The sequence below is a fragment of the Leuresthes tenuis genome, unplaced genomic scaffold, assembly GCF_036924035.1.
Source record: "Leuresthes tenuis unplaced genomic scaffold, fLeuTen1.0.hap1 SCAF_17, whole genome shotgun sequence".
NCBI lineage: Eukaryota > Metazoa > Chordata > Actinopteri > Atheriniformes > Atherinopsidae > Leuresthes > Leuresthes tenuis.
Genome location: NW_027325371.1, coordinates 1288560 through 1315311, shown reverse-complemented (window position 1 = coordinate 1315311; position 26752 = coordinate 1288560). Strand labels below are relative to the sequence as shown.

General features: G+C 42.7%; 2 protein-coding genes across 2 annotated transcripts; one reads left to right on the top strand and one right to left on the bottom strand.

Moving 5' to 3' along the window:
• Positions 1 to 316: 316 nt before the first annotated feature.
• On the bottom strand, positions 317 to 23338 carry st6galnac2 (ST6 (alpha-N-acetyl-neuraminyl-2,3-beta-galactosyl-1,3)-N-acetylgalactosaminide alpha-2,6-sialyltransferase 2). The gene is made up of 9 exons (XM_072368680.1): positions 23226 to 23338; positions 20485 to 20587; positions 19920 to 20091; positions 18815 to 18968; positions 18523 to 18661; positions 18342 to 18445; positions 2722 to 2802; positions 2546 to 2648; positions 317 to 512 (listed from the first exon to the last, which is right to left on the bottom strand). Exons 1-9 carry the CDS (start codon positions 23333 to 23335, stop codon positions 333 to 335), a joined length of 1146 nt encoding a protein of 381 aa, XP_072224781.1. The 5' UTR covers positions 23336 to 23338; the 3' UTR covers positions 317 to 332.
• On the top strand, positions 6281 to 16677 carry LOC140272685 (sterile alpha motif domain-containing protein 9-like). The gene is made up of 4 exons (XM_072368084.1): positions 6281 to 6421; positions 6820 to 6904; positions 10264 to 10325; positions 11906 to 16677. The coding sequence occupies exons 3-4, from the start codon at positions 10322 to 10324 to the stop codon at positions 16525 to 16527; spliced, it is 4626 nt and encodes a 1541-aa protein (XP_072224185.1). The 5' UTR covers positions 6281 to 6421; positions 6820 to 6904; positions 10264 to 10321; the 3' UTR covers positions 16528 to 16677.
• Positions 23339 to 26752: the final 3414 nt, after the last annotated feature.

The following is a 26752-nucleotide window of genomic DNA, read 5'->3' as shown; positions in this document are numbered from 1 at the left end:
CAAAAATGTCCCTTTTTAACATTCAGTCGTACAGTATAAAACAAAGGGATAAAAGCACCGACTGTGCAGAGCTTGAGTTCCTGGTTTAAAAGGAAAATCAAAGAGTTCTGTTCAGTTCTCTGACGCCTGAGTTTGGAAACATCCACAGAAGGACCGGCGGCTTCTCTGCGGTCACCTGGCTGCACCGCCTCCTCCGTCAGCTGCCTCCGTCCCTCTGGTACAACCTGAGGACGCCCCGCAGGTGCAGCGCCTCCACCTCCTCCGTCAGCTGCCTTCGTCCCTCTGGTACAACCTGAGGACGCCCCGCAGGTGCAGCGCCTCCACCTCCTCCGTCAGCTGCCTCCGTCCCTCTGGTACAACCTGAGGACGCCCCGCAGGTGCAGCGCCTCCCACAGTCGGCCCTCCATCTGCAGGTCGTGGTTGGCGAAGAACCTCAGCGGCCTCCGCACCGGGTCGTAGTAGTGATCGGAGAAGGCGGCGTAGTTCCTGGTGATGAAGCCGAAAGCAGAAACCTGCAGGAGGCAGAGGACAAAACGCTCTGGAGCTGGAAAAAACTGATTCATGGACGTTTGATCCAGAGTAAAGACCCGTTGACCAGGTGTTTCCCACATTCTGCACATGTTCCAAAGGCCGAGGAAGAAGAGGCTACGGGCCGCCTGCAGTCCTGCCTCCAGTCCTGACCCGTCCTGACCCGTCCTGACCCGTCCTGACCTATCCTGACCCGTCCTGCCTGCAGTCCTGACCCGTCCTGACCTATCCTGACCCATCCTGACCTATCCTGACCCGTCCTGCCTGCAGTCCTGACCCGTCCTGACCTATCCTGACCCATCCTGACCTATCCTGACCCGTCCTGCCTGCAGTCCTGACCCATCCTGACCCGTCCTGACCTATCCTGACCCATCCTGACCTATCCTGACCCATCCTGCCTGCAGTCCTGACCCATCCTGACCCGTCCTGACCCGTCCTGACCTATCCTGACCCGTCCTGACCTATCCTGACCCGTCCTGACCCATCCTGACCCGTCCTGACCTATCCTGCCTGCAGTCCTGACCCGTCCTGACCCGTCCTGACCTATCCTGACCCGTCCTGACCCATCCTGACCCGTCCTGACCTATCCTGCCTGCAGTCCTGACCCGTCCTGACCCGTCCTGACCTATCCTGACCCGTCCTGACCCGTCCTGGCCTATCCTGACCCATCCTGCCTGCAGTCCTGACCCGTCCTGACCAGTCCTGACCTATCCTGACCCGTCCTGGCCTATCCTGACCCGTCCTGACCTATCCTGACCCATCCTGACCCGTCCTGGCCTATCCTGACCTATCCTGACCCGTCCTGCCTGCAGTCCTGACCCGTCCTGACCAGTCCTGACCTATCCTGACCCGTCCTGGCCTATCCCGACCCGTCCTGACCTATCCTGACCCGTCCTGACCTATCCTGACCCATCCTGCCTGCAGTCCTGACCCGTCCTGACCCGTCCTGGCCTATCCTGACCCGCCCTGACCCATCCTGACCCATCCTGGCCTATCCTGACCCGTCCTGACCTATCCTGACCCGTCCTGCCTGCAGTCCTGACCCGTCCTGACCCGTCCTGGCCTATCCTGACCCGCCCTGACCCGTCCTGACCCGTCCTGGCCTATCCTGACCCGTCCTGACCTATCCTGACCCATCCTGACCCGTCCTGGCCTATCTTGACCCGTCCTGACCTATCCTGACCCGTCCTGCCTGCAGTCCTGACCCGTCCTGACCAGTCCTGACCTATCCTGACCCGTCCTGGCCTATCCCGACCCGTCCTGACCTATCCTGACCCGTCCTGACCTATCCTGACCCGTCCTGCCTGCAGTCCTGACCCATCCTGACCCGTCCTGACCCGTCCTGACCTATCCTGACCCGTCATGACCCATCCTGACCCGTCCTGACCCGTCCTGGCCTATCCATTAGATGACCAGGTGAGAGCAGTGTGTTAATGTTTCTGTATTTATCAGACGCTTTTATCCAAAGCGACTTATAATGAAGATATAACAGCTTTATAAAAAGTTAACAATAAGCTAACAATAAGCTAACAATAAGCTCCATAGAAGGAACCCAGGAGTCGGACTCTGTCAGAGGGGACAGAGTAGAGATAGGGTGCAGGCATAGAAGGAAGAGCAGAAAGATAAAGTGCAGAGATAGAGGGGGGAGGGAAGTACAAGGTAAGTGCTGGGATAGGAGATGCTCTCTGAAGAGCTGGGTTTTCAGGAGCTTCTTGAAGATAGACAGGGACGCCCCTGTTCTGGTAGCGCTCGGTAGGTCATTCCACCATCGTGGGACGACACATGAACAGAGTTTGGATTGTCTTAGGCGTGGTGTAGGAGCTGCTAGACGACAATCCTGGGACCAACGGAGGGACCCAGTTGGGACAGAAGCCTTTGCAAGAGCATTCAAGTAGATGGAGCCGTTCCATTAAGCTCTTTGTAGCTAACATCAGGGACTTGAACCTGATGCAGGCGGCTAAGGGCAGCCAGAGGAGCTCAATGAACAGAGGGGGGGCGTGTTCTTTTAGGCTGTTACCTGGTCGCAGGTGTGCAAGGCGGTCAGCAGCATCAGAGCTCCGGTGCTCGGCATGTAGAGGTGACGAGTCGCGGCGTTGGTCAGCAGAGGAGACGACAGGAAGCTGAGGAACAAACGCAGAGATCGTTATCCTCCGATCAGCTCGTCCATCGATCAATAACATCGTCTGAATTCACCTGTGGGTCACGTAGGAAATCAATCCTGGGTGGAGCATCTTGAAGTTTTCAGGTGGTTTTTGGCCAAAGTACCTCAGGGGTCTGTGAGATAAGGACAAAACATCTGGATAAGCAACATCTGCCTGATCCACAGAACACGTGTGTTTTGTGTCGTTTTGTGGGTTTTATGTTTATTTTGTGAGTTTTATGTTTATTTTCTGTCATTTTGTAGGTTTTATGTTTATTTTGTGTCATTTTGTGGGTTTTATGTTTGTTTTGTGTCATTTTGTGGGTTTTATGTTTGTTTTGTGTCATTTTGTAGGTTTTATGTTTGTTTTGTGTCGTTTTATGTTTGTTTTGTGTCATTTTGTGAGTTTTATGTTTATTTTGTGTCATTTTGTGGGTTTTATGTTTGTTTTGTGTCGTTTTGTGGGTTTTATGTTTATTTTGTGTCGTTTTGTGAGTTTTATGTTTGTTTTGTGTCATTTTGTGGGTTTTATGTTTGTTTTGTGTCGTTTTATGTTTGTTTTGTGTCATTTTGTGAGTTTTATGTTTATTTTGTGTCATTTTGTGGGTTTTATGTTTGTTTTGTGTCGTTTTGTGGGTTTTATGTTTATTTTGTGTCGTTTTGTGAGTTTTATGTTTGTTTTGTGTCATTTTGTGAGTTTTATATTTGTTTTCTGTCATTTTGTGGGTTTTATGTTTGTTTTGTGTCATTTTGTGGGTTTTATGTTTGTTTCGTGTCGTTTTGTGAGTTTTATGTTTGTTTTCTGTCATTTTGTGGGTTTTATGTTTGTTTTCTGTCATTTTGTGGGTTTTATGTTTGTTTTCTGTCATTTTGTGGGTTTTATGTTTGTTTTCTGTCATTTTGTGGGTTTTATGTTTGTTTCGTGTCATTTTGTGGGTTTTATGTTTATTTTGTGTCATTTTGTGGGTTTTATGTTTGTTTCGTGTCGTTTTGTGAGTTTGATGTTTGTTTTCTGTCATTTTGTGAGTTTTATGTTTATTTTGTGTCATTTTGTGGTTTTTATGTTTGTTTCGTGTCGTTTTGCTGATAATTTGCAGGTCGCGTGTTCTTTAATGAGATAAAATTATTTATTTAGTTAAAAAAGTCACCTTTTAAGTGACCTTTTGTCTCAGGATTAGAAGCAAAGATGTAAATAAAGATGAAACAGTGAATGAATTCCTCTTGTTCTCCTGTGGTTCTCACCCTTACATTTATGCACATTATCATGTAAACGTGATGAAATATTCTTCTGTTAACTGATGCAGGTGGAGCTCAAATATCAGAGGTCAGAAATGTCTTTTCATCTGAAGGGAACCCATGAAAACATCAAACTTATTTAGAAATGAGGAGTTATTTGATCATAGAGACAGCTGAAAGGACACGCTGCCATCTGGTGGTGGGACAGAGAATTACAGCTCCCAACTCATTCAACTGTTGATGAAGATCATCCATAAACAATCGAAGGAACAGCTTGTCCTGATTGCGTTCTAATCGATTAGCATCGAGCCATTCGTACACCTTCAGAACAATACAATGAAATGTGATGAACAAACATGCTCATAAAAGGATTAAATAAGTTGATCTGAAACATAGTTCTGAAGGATCAAAATGTGGCGTATGTAGATTGTGGTTCTTACCGTCCCATTTCACTCTTAAACGTAGACAATAAAATCCTTTCCTTTCTGGCTTGCCCTCGATTGTAGCCGACGATCAAACTGGTTTTATTAAAGGTCGCCACTCCTTTTTTAACATTAGACGCCTACTTAATATTCTTTGTGGAGTGGGATTATCTCTTCTACACTCTCAAATAATTTGGCTTTGGTGAAAAATGTACCTTTTGGATCAAAGTTCTGTATTCTTCTCCACTGGCAGCTGTCCAAACAAATAACAATCTCTCTTCTTACTTCCCTCTCTTTCGTGGCACCCAACAGAGTTGTCCCCTGTCACCTCTTCTGTTCGCTGTTGCGATCGAGCCACTCGCTTTAGCCTTACATGATGAAGTTAATATAAAGGGAATATGGAGATATGATAATGACAAGGTGTCCTTGTATGCTGATGACATGCTGAGTAAAAAAAAAAAGTGGCGCATGTGTGAACTGAATACATGTAAATAATGCAGATTGTATATTTTACATTGTCATGTACAGAAGATGGAGAAAATGTTTAAAGTCTGCAAACATTTTGGCGTCCATTGTGGCAGCATACGGAGACAACAACGGTGAGGGAAGCCATCAAGCTGAAAAAGAAGGACTTGGTTGTTTGGGGGGTGACATGAGAAGGTTGTACTTGGTCTGGGTGAGGAACTGCTGACCCAAACTGAGGATATTGTCAAGAGAAAAAACACTTTAAGGCTTTCATCCATCACCTTAGCTGAGGAAGGTAAAAAGTCAGCAACAAGGTGGAGGAAAAGATCGGCCCCCATGTTCTGGGCTGTGTTCTAACCATCGAAGAAGAAATGAAAAGACACTCTGTAAAGGTAATGATATCAGCAACGCTGCACAGCTGTCGCTTCGTTTTGTTTTCTAATAGACACAGATGTAAAAGCAACTGGATGCAACTGGGAACCAAAAGGATGAAAAGCTGTTGTTATGGCATCAGTACAGAAACCAAGCAATCCAAGTCAAAGGTGATTGAAAAATTCATCCAAAAAGGACATGAGGATTTTGTCCTCAAAAGTTGAGTGAAACTTTTTCTGGGCTGGTTTTGCAAGTCTTAAACTTATTAAGTACAGATTTAACAGTTTGCATGTCTTGCTTCGGTTTGCTTTGTAGTTCTGGTTGTGTAAAATTAGGTCACATAGCATAATGGTCTTACATTATATATATATTTTAGTGAAATTGTGCTTCGAGTTATTTGTGAAACCATCATAAGCTGTGTGGTTGTTTTGTCACTGTACTACATAGAGGCACTGCTCACATCAGCAAACATTTGAGAAACAAGTCACCTAGGAACCAATCAAAACAAGCTAAAGAACTGAACAAAGCCTAATGCATAATTCATTGCCAAAGACATAATACCCTTTGAAGATGCTGTGAAATCTGACTTTCTGAAACTGATAAAGACACCAGTGGCACTTTATAAAGTATGGTCAAGAGACTGAAATCAAGAAAGTTTTTTTCAGAGACTGAAATCCCTAAGATGTTAGGGCTGTTAGGATGTTAGAGGTTAATGTGCAGAAACTCGTGGCTTCTTGTTCCCACATCAGTAGTTGCAGAACTAGTTTCCAGTTTTCCTTGTTCCCCTTGTTTACAATAAAAAAGATACTCACGTACAACTGTGATCTACATTTTGCCAACTTCCTTAAAGTTTTGTATGATTATGCTCTCGTGATAATCTCCTAAAAAACAGAACTAAAGAACTGGTTCAAAAGGAGAGGCTTAATCCTTTCCAGGTTGCAACAATGAAGTATAAAACATGCATATAATTTACATTTAGAGTGTGGAAAGTTACTGCCTGATTACATGACCTTTAAGGCTCACCTTTCACTGTGGGCGTTGCACAGCGATACAGACAAGTCTTACATACTTGGGTGTGGGAGTTATTTCCTGAAAACGAAACCTAAGGGCTAATAAATACAGACACATTGAGTGCAGAGCAGTAGAAAGCGAGAGAGGGAGTCGGTGCGTTTATTCAGAACAAGATAAACGCTGATAAATCAGCCCGCAAAAATATCCACATCAAGACAAGATAGAAGATTTTCTGCAGTTTTATACGGTAAGCTTTGTTAACATTTTTCCATCTGTAATGATTCTTATCCTGGTGTCTTTGAACAGGAAGCTGCCTAAAATTCCAACTTTACTTCCTCTTTGTTCACAAAAAAGCAAAAATTCCTCATCCTTATTTCGCCAATTGATAGAATACAGTTTGTAAATGAACAAACAATTTACACTTTAAATTAACACTGCTCTTTCAGAAAATGGAATATGAAAAGGATTATGGAAATGATGAGATTTTCTGATTAAAAAAAAATCAACAAAACTTCCCCATTCCTGATGAATCACAGCTATCAGGACTTCAGAAGTTATTTAACTCCTGCTGAACCTTGCCAATAGACTCATTATAGGCATCATAGAATGCCAAGTGGTAACTCTGCATGTTTTTGCATGACCCAGCTGATCTGAGAGCCGGGACAGCAGGACGACACACGTCTTTGCTTCACCAGACCCGTCTGAACCATGAACCAAGTTCGATGATCAAGTAAGACATCCAAACACCAATTTTCCTTCTTGTTTTTCCCTGTAACACAGTACAGCTGTATAGATAAAACCCTATGTAAAAGGATTACAGTTCAACATGTCTCATGTTCCACATCTTCACATGCAAATACACAACGTGGGCTGTGCATGTTGTTTTAAAAAAGTTACACAAAGGGTCAACCAGAGCAAACTAACAAACATAACTCCTAATGATTTAACAAGATATTATTCGATAAACTTTGTTCACCACCACCAACCCTGAAGCTCCAAGTTGACTGGATTGGTTTCTATGGTTGGTCATATCAGAATGTCATCTTTGGGTAAGACATGGAAACAGATCACTTCAGAAGAGATCATGAAGGATCCTAAGTTTTCTCCCTTCTTTTCCCACAATATAACAGAAGATGAATATACAACTAGAAATGTACCCAGGATTTTTAAACACAAAGGAAGTGTGAAGTCTAACTGAAACTCTGTGTGTAAGAGGGGTAAATAAGACTTATCAGCAACTTGAGGTTAATATACTTCAGTTGGAGGTAAAGATTAGAGATAGCAATAAACTCCCCAACAACTTTATGAGTCACTCTTATACAATTCAAGTGTCTTTGCTTTCCCAGTTGCCCTGTCGCCCTCCCCCGAAATATCCAAGGTCCCTGGCTCGGACAACACTGCCACTCTGAGTTAACATAAAAAAAAGCTGAACTTGGATTCAAGTCTGCTGTCCATACAGAAAGACTGCTGACTGACCAGCGAAGACCCAGAGCCTTCGATTATAGCATTGAAGACCCTGAAAGGGCCATGCACCCTTATTACATGTGCACCTGTCATAACAGCCAAATACTGGGTGGGTTCTGGTTGGCTTGACCAAGGCTTAGGTCTTTACCTCTGACCACCCATGGCTGACAATGCAGTGGCCCCGCTTTTATCAGACCAGGCAGCTATGTTCTAGCCTGCAAGGTGATGACTCATTTTATAAGAAGATGAACGAGGAGGGATCTCTGGGGCAGTGGGGATCGTTCCACTAAGAGCCACTAACAAGAATTAGCTTATCCAGTTCAGCTAACTCCTGGCTCAGGAAGTCTCATCCTGATTCCCGGCCAAATTATACTTGGTTGGGAGCTCATGGACAAGTGACCTCCGGGTTGTTTCTTAGCCAAGCTTGTGGATCCAACTCCAATCCCAAAGACCCAAAGTCAGTTAGCTTCTCTCCTGGCTCCAGGCTCTTGTGGCTTTCTCAGTGTAGCTTCTACCAACTTCTGCACCACGCTTGGGCTACCTTATCTTTGTAACTTGCCAACATCTCATTTCATCAGTTCCTCACAGCACATCCAAATCAACTATACAGCCCCAACTTCACAGTAGTCAGGATTGGTTTCTGATTGGTGCTCCTGAGACTCAGAGCAAAGTCCTCAGCCACAGTATTGATGGCTGATTTTGCTGGTGATCTGGTTTAAAGCAGGACAAGCATAGATGACGGGCGGCAGCTCTAACCTGAAAATAGGCAGAAGCCCCCACCTTACAATTATAAGCTTCACTTGCATGTACAATAATACGTTGTTTGAGTGGCGAGACTCAGAAAGAAGGATTGCTGGTTGAGGCGGTGGATTATTACTATTACTATGATTCCGATTAGAGAATCAAAGCACTTGGACGGAGAGATCTGATGTGTCTTCTTTAATGAATGTTGTTTAACTTTAATATCACTGTACAACTTATGTATGTGGGGGTGTGTGGTCTGAAAATATCTAGAAAGCAATAAAATGTATCAGAAAATATGCTCAAAATATTATTTAACAGTTAAATCAGATTAAACATTCATAAATAAACTGCCATATGATCATAAGTTTACCAGTAATATCCCTTACTTAGGTACAAATTGTTACTTAAGCATAACACAACAATAGAAATGCAATATAATTGGCAGAGGAGACTGTACAAATTCCAACATAAGGTTAGCAGACGCAAAGCATGTTTAACAGCATTGGAGCCTTACATATTGAAGTAACCACATAATATACTTCCATGTAACACAAACTGGAAGAAATTATCAACAGATCCATCACTAAGAAGTAGAAAGTACTTACATTTCCTCAAGAACGCACAAGTCTGGAACAAACAGTCACTGTTCAAAAAGTAGAAGTTGTGTCCGAATAATTCTTTAAATTGTGAGCACCAGAAGGGAAGCCAGCGGTGTAATTTTTATTCTTCTCCTGTGTGTGGCTCCTTTTTTATGGCAGTTTTAAAATGAGTTTTCAGACTGATTTCAGGGCTCGGCCGTTTTATAATGGGATGGAATGTTCCCTCTCTGCGCTCAGAGGTGATTTGTGAAAAATCTGTGAGGCCAAGCTCAATGAGAGTGACTTTGGGTGAAAGAGGACTAAAATACCTACATTTTGATATAAAATTTGTCCAGATCAGGCAGATATTTTGGACGTGAGAGGCATTTGTTTGAGGAAGTTTTTTTTTAATCATTTTAGAGTGGGAGTTAGAGTGTGAGAGGCATGAGATGACCTCCTCTGGCTACCTAAAACGTAAACTGCCGTTGTGTCAAAGCTGTATAAGCTATTAACAAGCCCTTTACCACAGTTAAAGTTGAGTCTTTCCTGTCACATACAAACTTTGAATGATGTGTCTGTGATGCCGTATGGCTGAGTTAGGAGGCCTTCAAGGGGAGGCAGTCGTTGAGCCCAAAACTGCCTTGTTAAGGCCTTTTCAATGCTTTTTTCCCCATAGGAAATTTTCCCAGTTTTCCAGAATTCCTTTCGAGTAATGAGAGAGAAAAGTAACAGCACACCAATCCAGATCGACGCGCACGCAGCTATGTATTTTTTATTCCAATAGGACCATCGCTGCGGGAGGAGTAGCGCGCCAAAATTTTCTGACTTAACCGCTCAATAGTCTGTTGTACAATTTTTATGCTACAATAGGATTTTCCCTCTTGAACGTAATACTGTACGCATTGATCAGAATCACCTGGCTGCTACTACCTCTTAATTCCTGTGGAAATAGTAAGGGTTCACTTAGTTTGTCACATACTGCTTCTGTGTTTTGTTTCAGTTTTTGTTCATTAATAATGCTCTACATCTGAGATTGGTTATAATGTCTTGATAAGTAAAATCTGAGAATGTGTAAATGAGCTGGACAACAGTCTAAGTTACTCACGTCTTCTGAAATTAATTTCTTATACTCTGATATGTCTTTGTCATGTAGATTCATACTCCATTGGAACAAAATTCCTTCCATCCATCCATCCATTTTCTATACCCGCTAAATCCGTCGGTCGGGTCACGGTGGAACAAAATTATCAAGGTAAAACATTTGAGGAAGACATTGTTTAACTAACATGAATGTCTTTTGCAGATGGATGTGTGAAGCGTGACACTGATGATGTAACAAAAAGGAAACCAAAAAGAACAACATGGGTGAGTAGGGTTTTATAAATAGTATTACAGCTATTGGACAATGTACTATACTAGTGACCAACACCTGCTCTGAGCTAGTGTGGATCGAGGCCACAATCACATGAAATAAGGTGAGCTTTTTTTTAAATTGATGGAAAAAACAAAATTCTCAATGGAAACCTATTATTTTTTCCCTTGCTGTACTCAGAAGTACAAGCATTATCATAGATCTCATGATAGTTTGCAGCACCATAGTTTTTTGTTTTTTTAAAGAAGAAATTAAAGAAATAGAGCATATGTGGAGAGAAAAGAAAGCAAACTGCACCTGCAGAAACATAAATGGAGAGAAACACACAACAAACAAACAAACAGCAACAACATCACCAGCAGCAAGTATATGAGAAGGAAAGTCGCTGTAGTTAAAAATTATGATTGAAGCCAAAAGTGACATGGTAATAGTGGGGTGAGCATGTGAGTGAATGAATGCTTGTGAATATGTGTCAGTTATATGCCAGATGAATTGTGTATAGTGATGGGGGGAGGGATCACAACCCCCCCCCCCCCCCCAGCAATCAGGAGCAGACAGGATAGGCCCCCAGACCAGTAGCCACAATGAGGGCAAGGAAGAGAGAAACCAGACAGCCTATCACAAAAAAGCTATGCTCCAGCCCAGCCATGGAGCGAAGGAGCCAGGGAACCAGGGCGACAGGCCAGGGCCTCGAGCCAAGCAAGGGACCCAAACCCAAACAAGTCACAAATACCAAACCACACTCAGAGATACACAGACACACACTCACACTAAGACACAAAGACACATTTACACAGATACAAAAGAGCGTGGATATCCAGGTACTCATCCACTCACTCTGAGGTTCCTAGGGGCCCTGCACCAGCCACCTCAATAGCAATAATGGGAACGCCACCCATCAAAGGCGAGTGGACAGAGATGCATCGAGCCTAGACCCAGAATTAGACGACCAGTGCCTCCTCCTGGTCCTTCCACCCTGGGCCAAGCCCAGGAAACGGGGGTGTGGGAAGACCTCCCCCTCATCTCTCCAGCTCCCTGATGGTGGATGTGTAAAATTCAGTGTAATTTGATTGCATGATAAGTGCAGTTAAAATGGGGAGGAGGAAGAAATGCAGCAGATATATCCCCACTGCTCGTAGACAGCAGAGACCCCCCACATACCCCGCCCACCCTGTTTCAAATACATCCGAGACCCCAGAACACCAACGCACCCAGGCAGCAGAGATCCCCCCAAAGAAGAGGGCAGTCCCTAGACACCAGGGTTACCTAGCCACTGCAGGTCCACCCAGCCACCCCACCCACCACTGCACAGCCCCAGTACACACCCGGTGCACAAAACCACAAAGAATGGAAACCTATTCCAGCACAGGGGGAATACTGTGCCAGGAAACAGCCTGGAAACAGTTTTAATTCAAAAAGAGTTGATAGCATGCTCTATATTGATAATGTCAAACAATATTTTCAATCTGCGAGAATGACAAGGAAATTAACTGTTTTTAAGCTTTGTCTTTTTTTCATTTATGACCAAAACTGTTTGTCTTTCTCCCCTTTTCTTATTTTTTTTTCACTGCAGCTGACAAATCCGATCAGTCACTGAACAACTGGAGTGAATCACAAGTTAGCACCTGGCTAAGATCGATCGGCGTGAAGGAGCCGTACATAAAAAAGCTCTTTGACGAAGAAGTCGATGGACAAAGCCTTCTTACACTAGATGAAGAGTTTTTGAGGACTAAGTTTTGCATGAAATTAGGACCAGCTAATCTAATCATCAAAAAGAGGAATGAGCTCATTGACTCTCAACAAAAGTCTCAGGAGAAGAAAAAGCCCTCCAGTGGTAATAAAACTGAGTCAGAGAAAAAAAACAAAAAGCAAAAACCAGGAACAGCAACAGGTCCTTCAGCAGAGGTACCTGTGGAAGATCAAACTGTCTCACAGAAAAAGCAAACTGCTAAGAAAGAATATGCAGCACAATCAAGGGAAGATTGTAAACCACGACCATTTGACAAAGACCCTGATATCATATATCTAAAACACAGAGTCCTTGAACCTGAATCAGGAGTTTATAATCTGATAAATCCTTGCCGTGAATTTAAGTCTCTTGCTATTGCCTGTACGTTGGATGACACACGACTGAGGGTCAAGTTTGCCAGAGAGGTTTTGAAATTTGCAGCTGGATGTATTAATCTGAGAACAAATGGCACAATCCACTTCGGTGTGATGGACAGCAGGGAAGATAAAGGACATGTACATGGTGAGATAATAGGTATCCCTGTGAAAGACAAAGATCTTTATGTAGATGCTTTAGACTATATTGAAAGAAGTTTCCCCTCTGACAAGGAGCGTGTTCGCAAGTGTGTGCGGCCACCAAGGTTCATTGAAGTTATGGATCCAGAAAGCAACGAAAAGAAGTATGTGATAGAGGTTGACATTGTTCCATCAATAACTATAGTTAGGGGTAAGGTCTGCAAAGTTCGCCTGCCAAACTTCAACGAGTCAGCAAACAAAGTCGAGTTTGAGAAAGATGTAATTCTTCGAAGGGTGGGTTCAAAGACGGAGCCAGTGACTGAGACGGACCAATGCGATTTTTTTTATCGGGTTAAAGATCGGGATGCTCAGAGAGAGGAAGCGGAGAAGTGTCAGTTTCCCAATACCCCTGGGATCTACCAAGACCTTGGAAGAAAGCTCTCAATGCTAATGACGAGTGGAAAGAAATTAATCGAAAAGGAAAAATGGTTCATCCTTGTGACAAACAGAATCAAACCTGATGATCTTTGCAACATTGACTGGTTGCTGAACATGAACATTTTCTGTGTATTCGACTTTGATCCAGACTCAAACAAATCAGGTCTTTGCAGTAGATACCTTCAACATCATGCAACTAACATGCATTCTCTGCAGAGCTACAACATTTCCAGAGAAACAAGCATCAAAGAGTTCACAAGCAAACTGCATCTGTTTGAGCAAACAAGCTGGATCTTTTGTAACGGCCGTTCTGACTTCATGGGAAGTGATCCTCCATGTAATGAAATGATTTGGAGCAACACAAAACGTCCTCTCCTGCGGGAAACTGTGTCTTTGATCTGTAAACACATCTTACCAAAAGGGACTTTCCAGGTCATTTTCCTGCTCACGTCATTGGTTGAGAAACCACTCCTGCACACCTTTTATGAGTTTTCAGCAGACATGCAAGGCCACGAAGACATCATTTGTATCTGTGAATCAGAAGAGAACTTTCAAAAGTGGCAAAGCTTTGCAGAGGGATCCCACGGAGCAGAAACTGTGAACAACCGCAGTGTTGTTGGAATGAAAATGAGCCACATTAACGCAACGCTGCAGCAAATACAAACTGTAACCACAGACACCAAACATTTAGGCACCTTCGCCAAAGGGAAATGTCGTCTTGAAACAAGAGAAAAGGAAGAAATGTTTTCACTGGAAATTCTGACAGTTGATCATTGTGATGAAACGAGCGAAGAGTTCATAGAAGCAGAGAAAAAACACACCGAACAGCAGTTTTACCACGGCGGGAAAGTCACCTGGTTGAACTTCTGGCTCGCTGAGCAAAAATTTGTTGCAGATGTCATAGAGAGGGATGCGTACAGTGAAGTCTGTAAACTTCTTGATGATTTGAAATTGAACACCATTCAGAGTCCTGTGAGCAGAATCAACATCTACCATCACCCAGGAAGTGGTGGAAGCACTGTGGCAAAACAAGTAATGTGGAACAAAAGAAAGGATCTGAGGTGTGCAGTTGTGAAGCCCTCGTACTCAGCGGATGTTGTAGCAAAGCACGCCGTTCAGCTTAGAGAACACGATGAAAAGGATCCGCAGAGATGTCTTCCTGTGCTGCTCCTGGTTGAAGACTCAGAACAGGAATACCTCGATGATGTCAGGAATAACTTAGAGGAAGCCATTTGCACCAAGAAAATCTGTTATGAAAAACCCTGCTTCATTGTGCTGAGCTGCAGGCGATGCCATAATCCAGAAAAAAAAACCAAGGAGTCTCCACTCGAAAATGTGTCTGTCACTCACAAACTGTCTCCAAAAGAGAAAAGGATGTTTGCTGGAAAACGAAAGAAGCTTGAGAAAGAATATGAGCCTGAGTTCATTCTGACATTTGTTTTGATGAGTGAGGAATTCAAAAATGTAGCGAAATATGTTTCCGACTTTGTGACCAATTTGCTTCAAGGCATTGATCGCACATCAGCTGTCACCCGCTTCCTACTCTATGTAGCGCTACTGAACACTTATGTTCAAAACTCTTTCATCTCCCAGTCCCAATATGAGGCTTTCCGCGGTTTAAGCCCATACATTGACAAGATTCGCCACCCAGTATTTGAAACATCTCTCAATGACCAGGCTAAACTACTCTTTTTGTACCTCAGAGATGAGAAGACGTACCTTGAATCAATCAGAATCATCCATCCAAGAGTTGCAGAGGAGATACTCAAACAGCTTCTTGGGGACCAAGAAAAACAAGGTGACTTGGCAAAAAAGTTGCTCGCTGAGAAATTGCTGTTCGAGCACAGGTTTGGAAGGGATGAATACCTGACATTTTTGAGAGCACTTCTCATCAGACGATCCAGGATTAGCAGAGGAGATGAAAATGACAGTTTGTTCTCTCCTCTGATTGAGCATGTGCGTAAAAATGAAAGCACAGACTTAGCAACTGAATTACTCGAGGAAGCATACCTTTGTTTCCATGAAGATGCCTTCTTTGCACAAACCATTGCTCGACTGTATTATTCCTGTGAAAAGTTTGAAGACGCGATAGTGTGGGCAGAGAGAGCGGCCAAAAAGATGCCCAAAAACTCATACATACTCGACACAAAAGGACAGGTGTACAAACGATGGTTTGAAGCAAAACTGAAAGTCATTGACAGGGAACATGTACCAAGAACGGCCCAAAACACAGCAGCAGCTGTGGACACTGCACTGACTGCCATGGAGTGTTTCAAACACTGTCAGAAAGTAGCACTCGCAGAACCAGAAACCATGAACAGGTCAGGTTTTTTTGCTGAAGTTGAGGTTGGATGTAGTCTGCTCAAACTGATCTCTTCAATACAGGAGTTTGCTGACAGAGACAACGGCCTCTCAGAGCGTGGAAAGTACCTAACCATTCCAGATTACATTCCAGCAGAAGTCAAAGATGCCTGGGAACCATATCATGACCGTCTGAAAAGCCTTAGAAACACAATGAATGAAGCATTGGAATGGATTTCAGAAGACCTCAGTTACTTCCAGAAAGACATTGTTGCACATGAGGATGAGACTTCTGAAGGTCCAGAGGAAACTGTAAAAAATCCACTGAAGTTTTTAGCAGGAGCATCTTCAGAGTTCGGCAAGCACTTAAGTGGAATTTTATTCAAGCATTCAAAGCACTGTCAGTCAACTCTATCCTCTCTACATCCTTCCACAAAACGCATGATAATCCACCAGTCGGGAGGAGGGACCCCAACATCCATCTTCTACAAACTGACTAACCCACAGGAAAAGGATGTAAAGGAGCTGCAGACCATCCTTTCTCTTTACCCCAGTAACCCAATGACAGCCAAATTTCATCAAAAGGACATAGTTAATTACATAGCAGCCAACATTGCTCTAAACTGTTTGTCAACAAATGCTCCACAGATAGCGGCTTTGACAGATCTACAAGCACTCAGTCGTCAGCTTCCCACTGACAAACAAAACTGCTCTCCAACTGCCCTGTTCTTGCTTACTTTGCTGTTTTGGCCAGAGGATACTGACACAAAACAGGAGAAAAACAAAAACTTTGAAACTGTGCAATCAGCCATTGAGTACCTGAAAAAGGAGTACTGGAACAAGATGAAGAACATTCCTCCACGAAAGACAAGGCCTTACACACATTTTTTTCTGGGCAAAGGGAATGGTTTGGACAAATTGGTGCACAAGGGCAAGATTGAAATTATCACAAAAGACCTCACAATCCATGAGAAACGTATGAAGTGGTTAAGTGGTGAGGCATGGAAAGCTCCTGAGCTTGCCCAGATGCTCAGAAGTGTTTCTGGGTGGACTGAGGATGGATGCGTGTACATTGAAGGCACAAAGAAAAAGAAGTTCAGTATCCAGCCTCTTTATCTGCCCTCAGTGCCTCGCAGTAATGAAAATGTCACCTTCTACCTGGGGTTTACGTACAAAGGCCCTGTGGCCTGCAACATCACAGTGAAAAGATAATCTGTGTTTGAACAATGACCCTCTGCATGTTGGCCACCTCCATACCAAGAACGGATTAAGAAACAACCACTTAAAACAAATGTATGCTTTTCATGTGGTCAGTATCTGTAATGGACTAAACTATAGCGATCAAGGGAATCGATAAGTATGTCACATTGTGTATAAAAACTGAGATTGGTGAATTTTTTTTTTTCAATTTATTTCAAAAGACAGTGAATGAAAAAATAAATTTGCATAGTCAGTCTGTCGCAGGATCTGAGAACACAGCAAAGTAATCAAATTATGCAAAAATCAATTGCAAAACAATATATCTAATAATCTAAATATACCTAAAATCCCCTGCATGAAAGGTATTACCTCCAGTAGGGGTCCTTAGGCAATGCCCCCTTACCCTGTCTGCCTACCTGTAAGTCGCTTTGGATAAAAGCGTCTGATAAATACATAAACATAATATTCAATGTTAGCTTAGGCTAATGCAGAGATTTCTCAGCAGCTATCCTTCAATATCATGTTTCTTTTTGCAATCAGTCGCAATTATTTGCTCAACACCCACACTCAATATACTACTGTATGTTTAAAGCATGTACCGTGTTAGACCTCTGTTTGCTCACTGCAAACTGTTTGATCACCTGTGAGATTTGAAATTGCAACATTTCCTATGCAAATATGTTGAGATCTTTCTCTTTTTTTCTTTTTTTTGAGATTGTTGAATATTTACATGTTGTATCTATCTTTTCTATATTCATTTACAGAATTCATACATGCAAGTGTAGTCTAAAATATAGATGATAACTTTTCATGTTTACCATCTTTTTTGATCTTTTCAAGTTATATTTAGATTTTTTTTAATAGAAACTGATGACCATTTGTACATCGATTTTTTTTCTGCTTGCTGAGTGTTGATCTTCTGAAAATGTAAAGATTTTCTGAAATGAACTTATGAACGCTCTGATCCAAAGGTCTGAGAGATTAGCATTAAGTCAAAGGAAATGAATAAGTAAGAAAATACTGCCTGATCTGCTTCACCTCAAAGAATCTGACAACATATCGGACCGAGGCGAATTCTAATTATTGTATTTTTCTGCATTTATGATTTATTCATTATTGTTATAAGATTTAGTAACTGTTCGATAAAGCTACCTTTTTGGATTTAAAGTAAATGTTTCCTGGTTTCATTTTGTCATTTTCCTCACTGATGTGAACACAGACTGTGTTCGGTTTGTTGGTCTACTTTCTTACATCATCATGTCCTGAGCAGTTAAAGGATAGCATTTAGCTTATATTATGTCCAACAACCACAATAATACTTTCAGAAGAGAGCTGCTTTTTAAAAAAACAAAAAAAAACATCTTATTTATAAAGATTGTCAAGGCAGATGATAAGAAAAGATAAGAAGACGATGATAAATACTTTACCAGTGATAAGATAACACAAAATAAACATGAATAATACAATGAAATAAAAAAAAGTTTCTGCGATAATGACAAAGACAAGTAAAATAGTAAAAATAATGATAATAATAAAGGTCATAAATAAATGAAGGTGGGTGGTGTGGGGGTTCACCTGCTCCATTATACAGCTTATAATCTTATCAGGAAGATACCCATGTAAGGTAGGTGGGTAGAGAGCGCATCATTGGTTGTTCATTGGCTCTACAACTGGACTTTTAAGAATGGATACGCCACACAGCTTCATCTGCGGACTGATTCAGGTGAAGGAGACCAGGCTGTAAAGATCTCATCACCAGGTTCAGATATCGTCTCCAAAAACTATAAAACTCCTTAATTCCCATCGGCAGCCACAGACGAACTCACCTGTCACCTTTATCTCTGCCTGAGCCGACAGTCTGACCCCGAACAGCAGCCGCCAGCATCACGTAATCTCTGAGGTCTGATGGGATGAAGATGTATTTGACCTCCTGCACACACACACAGATCAGCTGGCATTCAAACGGGTGTGGACCTCCTCACAGGTTTGTCTCTGAGAGCTGCTCACCGGACTCTGAGGGATTCTGGTGAAGCCAACTGAGCGGTACCAGCTCAGAGCGTGTTTCAGGGTGTTTGTGGTGAAACCGTAGAAGGAAATCTTCGTCCCCACGTCTTCCTCAAACCCTTTGATCATTGCTCCGTTCATCCTGAGTACAGATTCAACTAATTACACCGGCTGCAACCCAAGAATCCCCCAAAACGGGTCAAACAAAAGTTTCATTCAAAACTGGAGCAGAACAAATGTGGTTTGATTTAACTTACAACCCTGAGCAGATCTGAGCAAAGCTGCAGCGTCTCACCTGAAGACGAAGTCGTGGCTGTCGATGTTCTTCCCCTGCCGAGACCCTCGGAGGATGCCGCCGTTTCCCACCACAGCACAGCGAATACACCTGCCAGGTGAGCCACGATCAAAGAGCCGAGAGCTGCTGAGGAGGGAGAGGGTCGACTGGAGGACTGGAGAGGAAGAGGATAAACGTTAACCCAGTTTGATGGATGAGCCGTTAGCTTTTCGGGCCGTGACCAATAACAGCAACAATGCTTTCTCAGAATGTTTGAGTCGTGCGTTGAACCAGGCAACAATGGTGGTTGATTGCATTTGCGCATCACATATGATCTGTACATTGATCAAATTCATCATATGATGGAGCTTTTATAGCACTGTGTGTGCAGTCGATAGCTCAGATTATATCAGGAAAACCATCTCTCGCTGCAAATTTAATGTTGGCCTGTTGGAACCCAGGGAGAAGGGAACCCAGGGAAATGGGAACCCAGGGAGAAGGGAACCCAGGGAGAAGGGAACCCAGGGAGATGGGAACCCATGTAAATGGGAACCCAGCGAGATGGGAACCCATGTAAATGGGAACCCAGGGAGAAGGGAACCCAGGGACATGGGAACCCAGGGACATGGGAACCCAGGGACACAGGAACCCAGCGAGATGGGAACCCATGTAAATGGGAACCCAGCGAGATGGGAACCCATGTAAATGGGAACCCAGGGAGAAGGGAACCCAGGGAAATGGGAACCCAGGGACATGGGAACCCAGGGAAATGGGAACCCAGGGAAATGGGAACCCAGGGACATGGGAACCCAGGGAGAAGGGAACCCAGGGAGAAGGGAACCCAGGGACATGGGAACCCAGCGAGATGGGAACCCAGGGAAATGGGAACCCAGGGAGAAGGGAACCCAGGGAGAAGGGAACCCAGGGAGAAGGGAACCCAGGGAGAAGGGAACCCAGGGAGAAGGGAACCTAGGGACATGGGAACCCAGGGACATGGGAACCCAGGGACATGGGAACCCAGGGACATGGGAACCCAGGGACATGGGAACCCAGGGAGAAGGGAACCCAGGGACATGGGAACCCAGGGACATGGGAACCCAGGGAAATGGGAACCCCCGGAGCATACCTTTAACAGGAAGTCCCTTCCAGCCGTACGGGGGCGCATTGTCCTTCAACTGTTTCCAGGCGAGTTTGGAGAAACTTCCGGCCCACTGAAGCACTGGCATCGAGAAGTTGAACTTCTTGCTGAGGAACATATCCTTCCTCACCACCTTCCTCAGGGAACACGATGCTTCTACCTGTGGGCCGACATCAGTCATACAGATACTCAGGATACGAACACAAGAAATGTCTTTATTAACGCTGTTGTTCCCACGGTGAGAGGCGATAAACGGTGGAGACATGTTCGACCCGCCTGCTTTTATCTGAACCTGCTGCTGTAATAAATCCTGATTCATCCGAAGGGTTAGATGAGGATCATCCAATCAGTTCTTTAACTGACACAAAGCACACCAGTATTGATTCTGGGAGTCATGCCGTCCTATTGATTACAAACCGTCTCCAATTCAAACCAGTTATTCAATAATGATCAATCTTTCTTTCTGGTTATAAATCATTTTGATCACTTTTTTCTGCTGCGAACGTAGCCTTGTCTGTGTCGTGCATCATCATGTTTGCTGTCAGGTTTGTACTGTTGAAATGAAGCGGTCTTCCTCCCGTGTTGCTGCCATGGAGACGTCCCAGTTTACCTGATCTTCACCTGGAGCCTCAGCGCTGCCACCTGCTGCCTGCAGACTGACATCACAACATAAAAACACATTTAATTTCACAGCTTTCACTTATTCAGCATCTTCAGATCAAACTCTTTCCTCTTTAATTAGTTTTGTCTTGATTACAAACACCAGTAAGAACACACTGATTGTATTGTAGATATGATCTGCCATCTTATATTTACAATATCCTGCAAAATAACTAATTAAAAACTAATTAAAATAAAACTGTACTCATACGGTTTAGTTGAGGTTGTTGGACAGACCTTCATGAAGTACATGAAAAGCTTTACTCTGTCAGTCTCCTTTGTTCTTTTTACTGGAGTCAAAGTAGAGTTTAGTTGAGCTCAATGATTAAACACATGAGCCGAGTTTGCTCTCAGTATCGGTTAATGTGCTGTGAAACCGGCACATTTCATGTCCTGTCAGCTGAACTGGGCTGAGAGAAACAATCACAGGATGTTCTGACAGCAGAAATATTACTGGTTCTGCTCTGATTCCAGGTTAACCTGAAGCAGTTTAACACCAAAGAGCTGCAGGAGCTCACATTTCCATGAGTTCATGCAGCCATTGTTGAGCTGTCAGAAGCAAAGATTATGGTGATGGAAGCAGAAATTAGCAGTTTCAAGTTGTTTAGAGCGAAGATCATCTTTCTCAGGAGCTCTGAAAGCTTTTAGAAACTGAACCGGAGCCAAAGCAAGCAGAAACACTCCGGGAGGATAAAAGCTTTTCCAAGTGAGTGAACCGGTGAGCTCACAGACTTTATTTCAGCTTGAACCGGTGAGCTCACAGACTTTATTTCAGCTTGAACCGGTGAGCTCACAGACTTTATTTCAGCTTGAACCGGTGAGCTCACAGACTTTATTTCAGCTTGAACCGGTGAGCTCACAGACTTTATTTCAGCTTGAACATGAGCTCACAGCACAAAGCTGCTGACAGATGGACTGACTGAGCTCTTACTCAGCATCTCATGATGAAATCCAGCAGCAACACCTCTAACTGTGCAGGAGGCGTCTTAATCAAGATGTTTATTCTGTATATTTATCAGAAGATGTTGAGTTTATTGAGCTAATAAGAATGTCACAAGATGGATGAGACGATAAAAGGTTTGTTTAAAGATGTAAAATAGTTGGTTTCATTTCATTCGAGTGTAACGGGTCACATGACCAAACAAAATGTCCTTTATTTTTTGTAGTTTTCACAGTGAAGAGAAACCAAATAAAACTGTAGGATGCCTGCGATGCCATGATTTCATCGGACTAATCCTCATTCATGTAAAATCTTCAACAGTTTGTTCAAACCTTTTAATCCAGCCCATAATACTGAGCTCTGGGTTTAGGTTTCAGCCTAAAATATGATTCATTCTCAAAAATTCCCCCACAAAAGCCACAAAGTCCTCTTTTCACTGCTGGATTACGTTCAGTGCTGCAGGCTTCAGGTATAAAACATCCCTTGGTCCAGGTTAGAAAACAAATATGATCACAGCTAAAATACATTCTTTTTACAACCAGAATAACAACAAGTTAACCGAATAAAACTGGTTGAAAGTTACTCCCCACCTGAATGATTTGTCTTCACATTCAAAGTGTTCCAGTAAACTGATGAATTAAATAAAAACGCTTTATCACTTCCTGTTAGCTCATGAAGCTAACAGGAAGTGTTTATGTGGAAGATATCCGGGGAGAAAATGACAGAAAAACATGAAAAAAAATCAGAAGTTGGAGCAACTTTGTTCATTGTTGTGTTCATGAACTCAAAAAAGGATAAAAAAGGAAAAAAATAACATAAAAACGTTGAAATGTGTTCAGAATCCAATGTTCACGACAAGTTGTGGAATCCAAAGAGCAGCGATGTCATCAGTGATGTCACCACATGCTAATTAGGTCATTAAAAAGGGTTCATAAACTTCTCTGAGCCTTTTTAAGCTGCAGAAGTTTTAAATCTGGTTGTTAAAATGTGGTTTTAATAAAAACAATGAAAAACCTCAGTACTTCAATGGCTAAAGGCGGCCATTTTGTTGGTTGCCTGGGAGACGTAAATGCACACACTCAAATACCCAACACCATATGACACAGTTTTGCCTCTCCTTGGTTGTGTTTGAGTTAATGACATTTGGTTGGAGTTAGACCTCAAACCTGCTCATCATATTGTTGTTGTTGTGTCGCTCATTACTGCCCCCTGCTGGACTGGAGCAGCAGGAGAGACATTTAAAAAGAGCCCTGAGAGAAGTTGCTGTTTGAGCTGTTTGGTTCCGTCTCAGAGGACGAGGAGGGTCTCCAAACCAGCTCCCTGGGGCTTCCCAGTGCATGATGGGTATAGAGTCCAGTTTACAGATAAACCCCACTTTAAGGTGTCTGAACAGAGGGGTGACATGTTCCTTCCTCTTTGTAGAGAAGGATTCATCCTGCAGCTGACTGTCAGGTGACGTCACTGAGGGAGCCGACACCTGACATCATCAGTGACATCATCGTCACGTGGTGAAGTCTGAACACAGCTGGAGTGCAAATACTGGGAGATTCTGGCATCTTTACTGTCTGTACTGGTTCCATCGTTCATTAACTCTGCCACACTTTATCATAAAGTATATTTGTTCTAATTATTTAACGATGATTGATTGACCCGCACGTGAGCAGCAGCATATGAACGCTCGTGCACCCACCTACCTGCTGTATTTTCCGTATAAAATGCTGCAAATGAGGAAACAGAAAATTCCCAGAAGCAGGAAAACGCTCTTCATGGAGGAGAGCCGCATAAGTCCGACAGGAGCTTTCATAGTTCCACCCGCTGGTTAAAGTCCGCCAGGTGAGAAAAACACGGCTTTGTTGAGTAAATCTGCAGCTTCCGGTTCACACCTGTCCGACTTCACCTGTTCACACGGAATAATAATGAAGCAGAAAACAGTCCGGCTCACATGGCAGAGAGGAAGGAAAACGGATTTATCTGCACTGGAGTTAAAAAAAACAGTCCGTCAGGTGAGGGGGACTCACCTGCCCGTGACGTCAGGTTAAGGGCGTGGTCAGGCTCGTAAGCAAAGTGAGGTCACATTAAGCCATTTTCACATTTAACAGCCAGACTTCCACAGAGGTCATGTCCTTTTTGCTTAAACTCTACTTTTATATTTGAGGAGCCAAGAAAAAATCAGCTGTGGCTCATGCATACGTGCTGCGCGTCATCAACCACACGCACCGTCGCTATGGTAACTGCCACACGCATGTTAGTCAGTCGCAGCAGTCAGTGGAAGAGGAAGAGACAAATGTAGGTGGAGAGCAGTTTAAGTGCAGCCCAGAGAGAAGGAAACAGGAATCAAAGGTTAATTTGGGTCAGAACCGGTCATAAACCAGTTTAACTCTGTCAGAACCGGTCATAAACCAGTTTAACTCCATCAGAACCGGTCATCAACCAGTTTAACTCCATCAGAACCGGTCATCAACCAGTTTAACTCCATCAGAACCGGTCATCAACCAGTTTAACTCCATCAGAACCGGTCAGAACCGGTCATCAACCAGTTTAACTCCTCAGAACCGGTCATCAACCAGTTTAACTCCATCAGAACCGGTCAGAACCGGTCATCAACCAGTTTAACTCCATCAGAACCGGTCATCAACCAGTTTCCACCGGTTGAGTCAACATTCACTTTGCGTCTAAGATTGAAAATGAAACGTTTATTCAGAGATGATTTCTCAGTGTTGGATGCTGAACTTGTTCTATATTTCTGCCGGAGCACAGAGCAGCTTGGGACCGGAAGTCCTGCGCAGAAACAAAATAAAACATCCGGTTAATTTTCAAAATAATAATAATAATAAATAACTTTCTGTGGTAACTTCATGAGTCCATAAAGGTCCTTCAAAAAGCCTCAGAATGCTCCATTTTTACCTCAAATTTAAAAAGCTCCGCCCCTTCCTCAAGGTTTTTAAGATTTCTGACACATCTGAAAACATGATGTTGAAATGGAATAATGTTTTAATTTCTATCAGTTTAGTATTTAACTGTTTATATTCTTCACTAAAGGGAAAACAGGATAAGGAGGAAAAGGCCGAGCCAAACCAAACTCATCTTTGGGCCGAGCAGCAAGAAGAGGAGCAGAAACAGAGGGAGAGCAGGAACTATAAAAGGAAGAGACTATAACAGACCTGTATATGGTTTAAAAGTCAGGTGTTTAATGCAGGATAACTGAAGTATTCTGTAAGATTATAATAGAGTCAGTTTCCTTCCTGAAACTCAGCAGAGAACCAGAGGAGAGCATCAGTAATCCAGTCTGTTTTATCCCAGGTGAGGAGACTCAGACACACAGACCTGGAAGGGATGGATGGTGTATTTCCTTATGTGGCCACCAGAGAGCAGCATCTCAGCGCCACACAAACCTCTGCCTTTAATTCTGAAGCGTTTCCTCCTCAAAGCTCTGGTCACATAAGTGTGAAAAGACTCCAGTGAACTGACAACAGGCTGCTGAGTCCGATGACTTCATTCATTAAACTATCGGCCCTCTTCATAGAGACACTGATGGTGAAAAAGGAGCTCACAGACAACTGAAACAGCCCTCAGAGTAACAACAAGCTGAATTTGTGTCTTTGATATCACAAGAATTTATAGTTGAAGGCAAAAACATCAAAAGTAAAAACGCTTTAACTGAACGGACGTCTCCTCACTGAAAATATGAAAAAGTTTCAGGCCTCAACAAGATCATGTGTCTGGAACACTGCTGTTAAAGTGCTGCAGGACTTACTAACCGACTTACTGATTTATTAACTTACTAACTGACTTACTAACATATTTACTGACGTACTGATTTATTTACTAACTTACTGACTTACTAACTTACTAACTAACTGACTTATTGACTTACTAACTAACTGACTTACTAACTAACTGACTTACTAACTTATTGACTTACTAACTTACTGACTTATTTACTGACTTACTAACTGACTTATTAACTTACTAACATATTTACTGTCGTACTGACTTATTTACTAACTTACTGACTTACTAACTAACTGACTTACTGACTTACTAACGTACTCACTGACTTATTAACTAACTGACTTACTAACTGACTGACTTACTAACGTACTCACTGACTTATTAAGTTACTAACTTACTAACTGACTTATTAACTTACTGACTTATTAACTTACTGACTTACTAACGGACTGACTTACTAACGTACTAACTGACTTATTAACTTACTGACTTACTTACTAACGTACTAACTGACTTATTAACTGACTGACTTACTAACTTACTGACTTACTAACTGACTTATTAACTTACTAACTGACTTACTGACTTACTAACTTACTGACTTACTAACGGACTGACTTACCAATGTACTAACTGACTTATTAACTTACTGACTGCCTTATTAACTTACTAACTTACTGACTTACCAGCGGACTGACTTACTAACGTACTAACTGACTTATTAACTTACTGACTGCCTTATTAACTTACTAACTTACTGACTTACCAGCGGACTGACTTACTAACGTACTAACTGACTTATTAACTTACTAACATATTTACTGTTGTACTGACTTATTTACTAACTTACTGACTTACTAACTTACTAACGTACTAACTGACTTATTAACTTACTGACTGACTTATTAACTTACTAACTTACTGACTGACTTACTAACTTACTGACTGACTTACTTAGGCATGTAATAGATCTTAATAAAAATACAGAACAAAAACACACATGAACATGTTAATCTGACTTGAACTGATCTAAAGTGGAGGACCAGGCTGGGTTCATCCCATCATCACAACTTAAAAGTGGCTGTTTTCACTCCTTGTTACTTAAACTACCCCAAACAGCTTCTTATTTGCAAAATTCTCATAAATTCTCTTTGATTTCTTGGAATAAACCCTGCACATATGTTAAAAAACTGCTTTCAAATGACTGGAAATAGTTTTGCATGGTAACGCGATAGATGTTAAAAAGTGTCACAAGTATGAAGAGAAATCAACACAGAGTCTTAACGGTGTGGAAACAAAGTCATTAAAGGAAGCTGATGGATCACGATGGGAAACATGGAAGAACTTTTACCAGATTCTGCATCTGGTTCAGTTTTATAAAGACAGTGAAGGAGGTCAGAGAAGATGCTGAGAATCTGTTAAATAAAGGATCAAACCGATTAAAAATACTGATTTTATTGCATTCCAGGAAACTTTTGGATGATGCACG

What these genes read in the sequence shown, in the direction of transcription:
- st6galnac2 (XM_072368680.1), bottom strand. Translation starts at nt 23,335, where the DNA reads ATGAAAGCTCCTGTCGGACTTATGCGGCTCTCCTCCATGAAGAGCGTT. An exon ending in GAAGGGACTTCCTGTTAAAG is followed by an intron (nt 18,969 to 19,919) that starts GTATGCTCCGGG and finishes CTTCCTCTCCAG; the next exon opens with TCCTCCAGTCGACCCTCTCC. An exon ending in CCTTGCACACCTGCGACCAG is followed by an intron (nt 513 to 2,545) that starts GTAACAGCCTAA and finishes TGCCTCCTGCAG; the next exon opens with GTTTCTGCTTTCGGCTTCAT.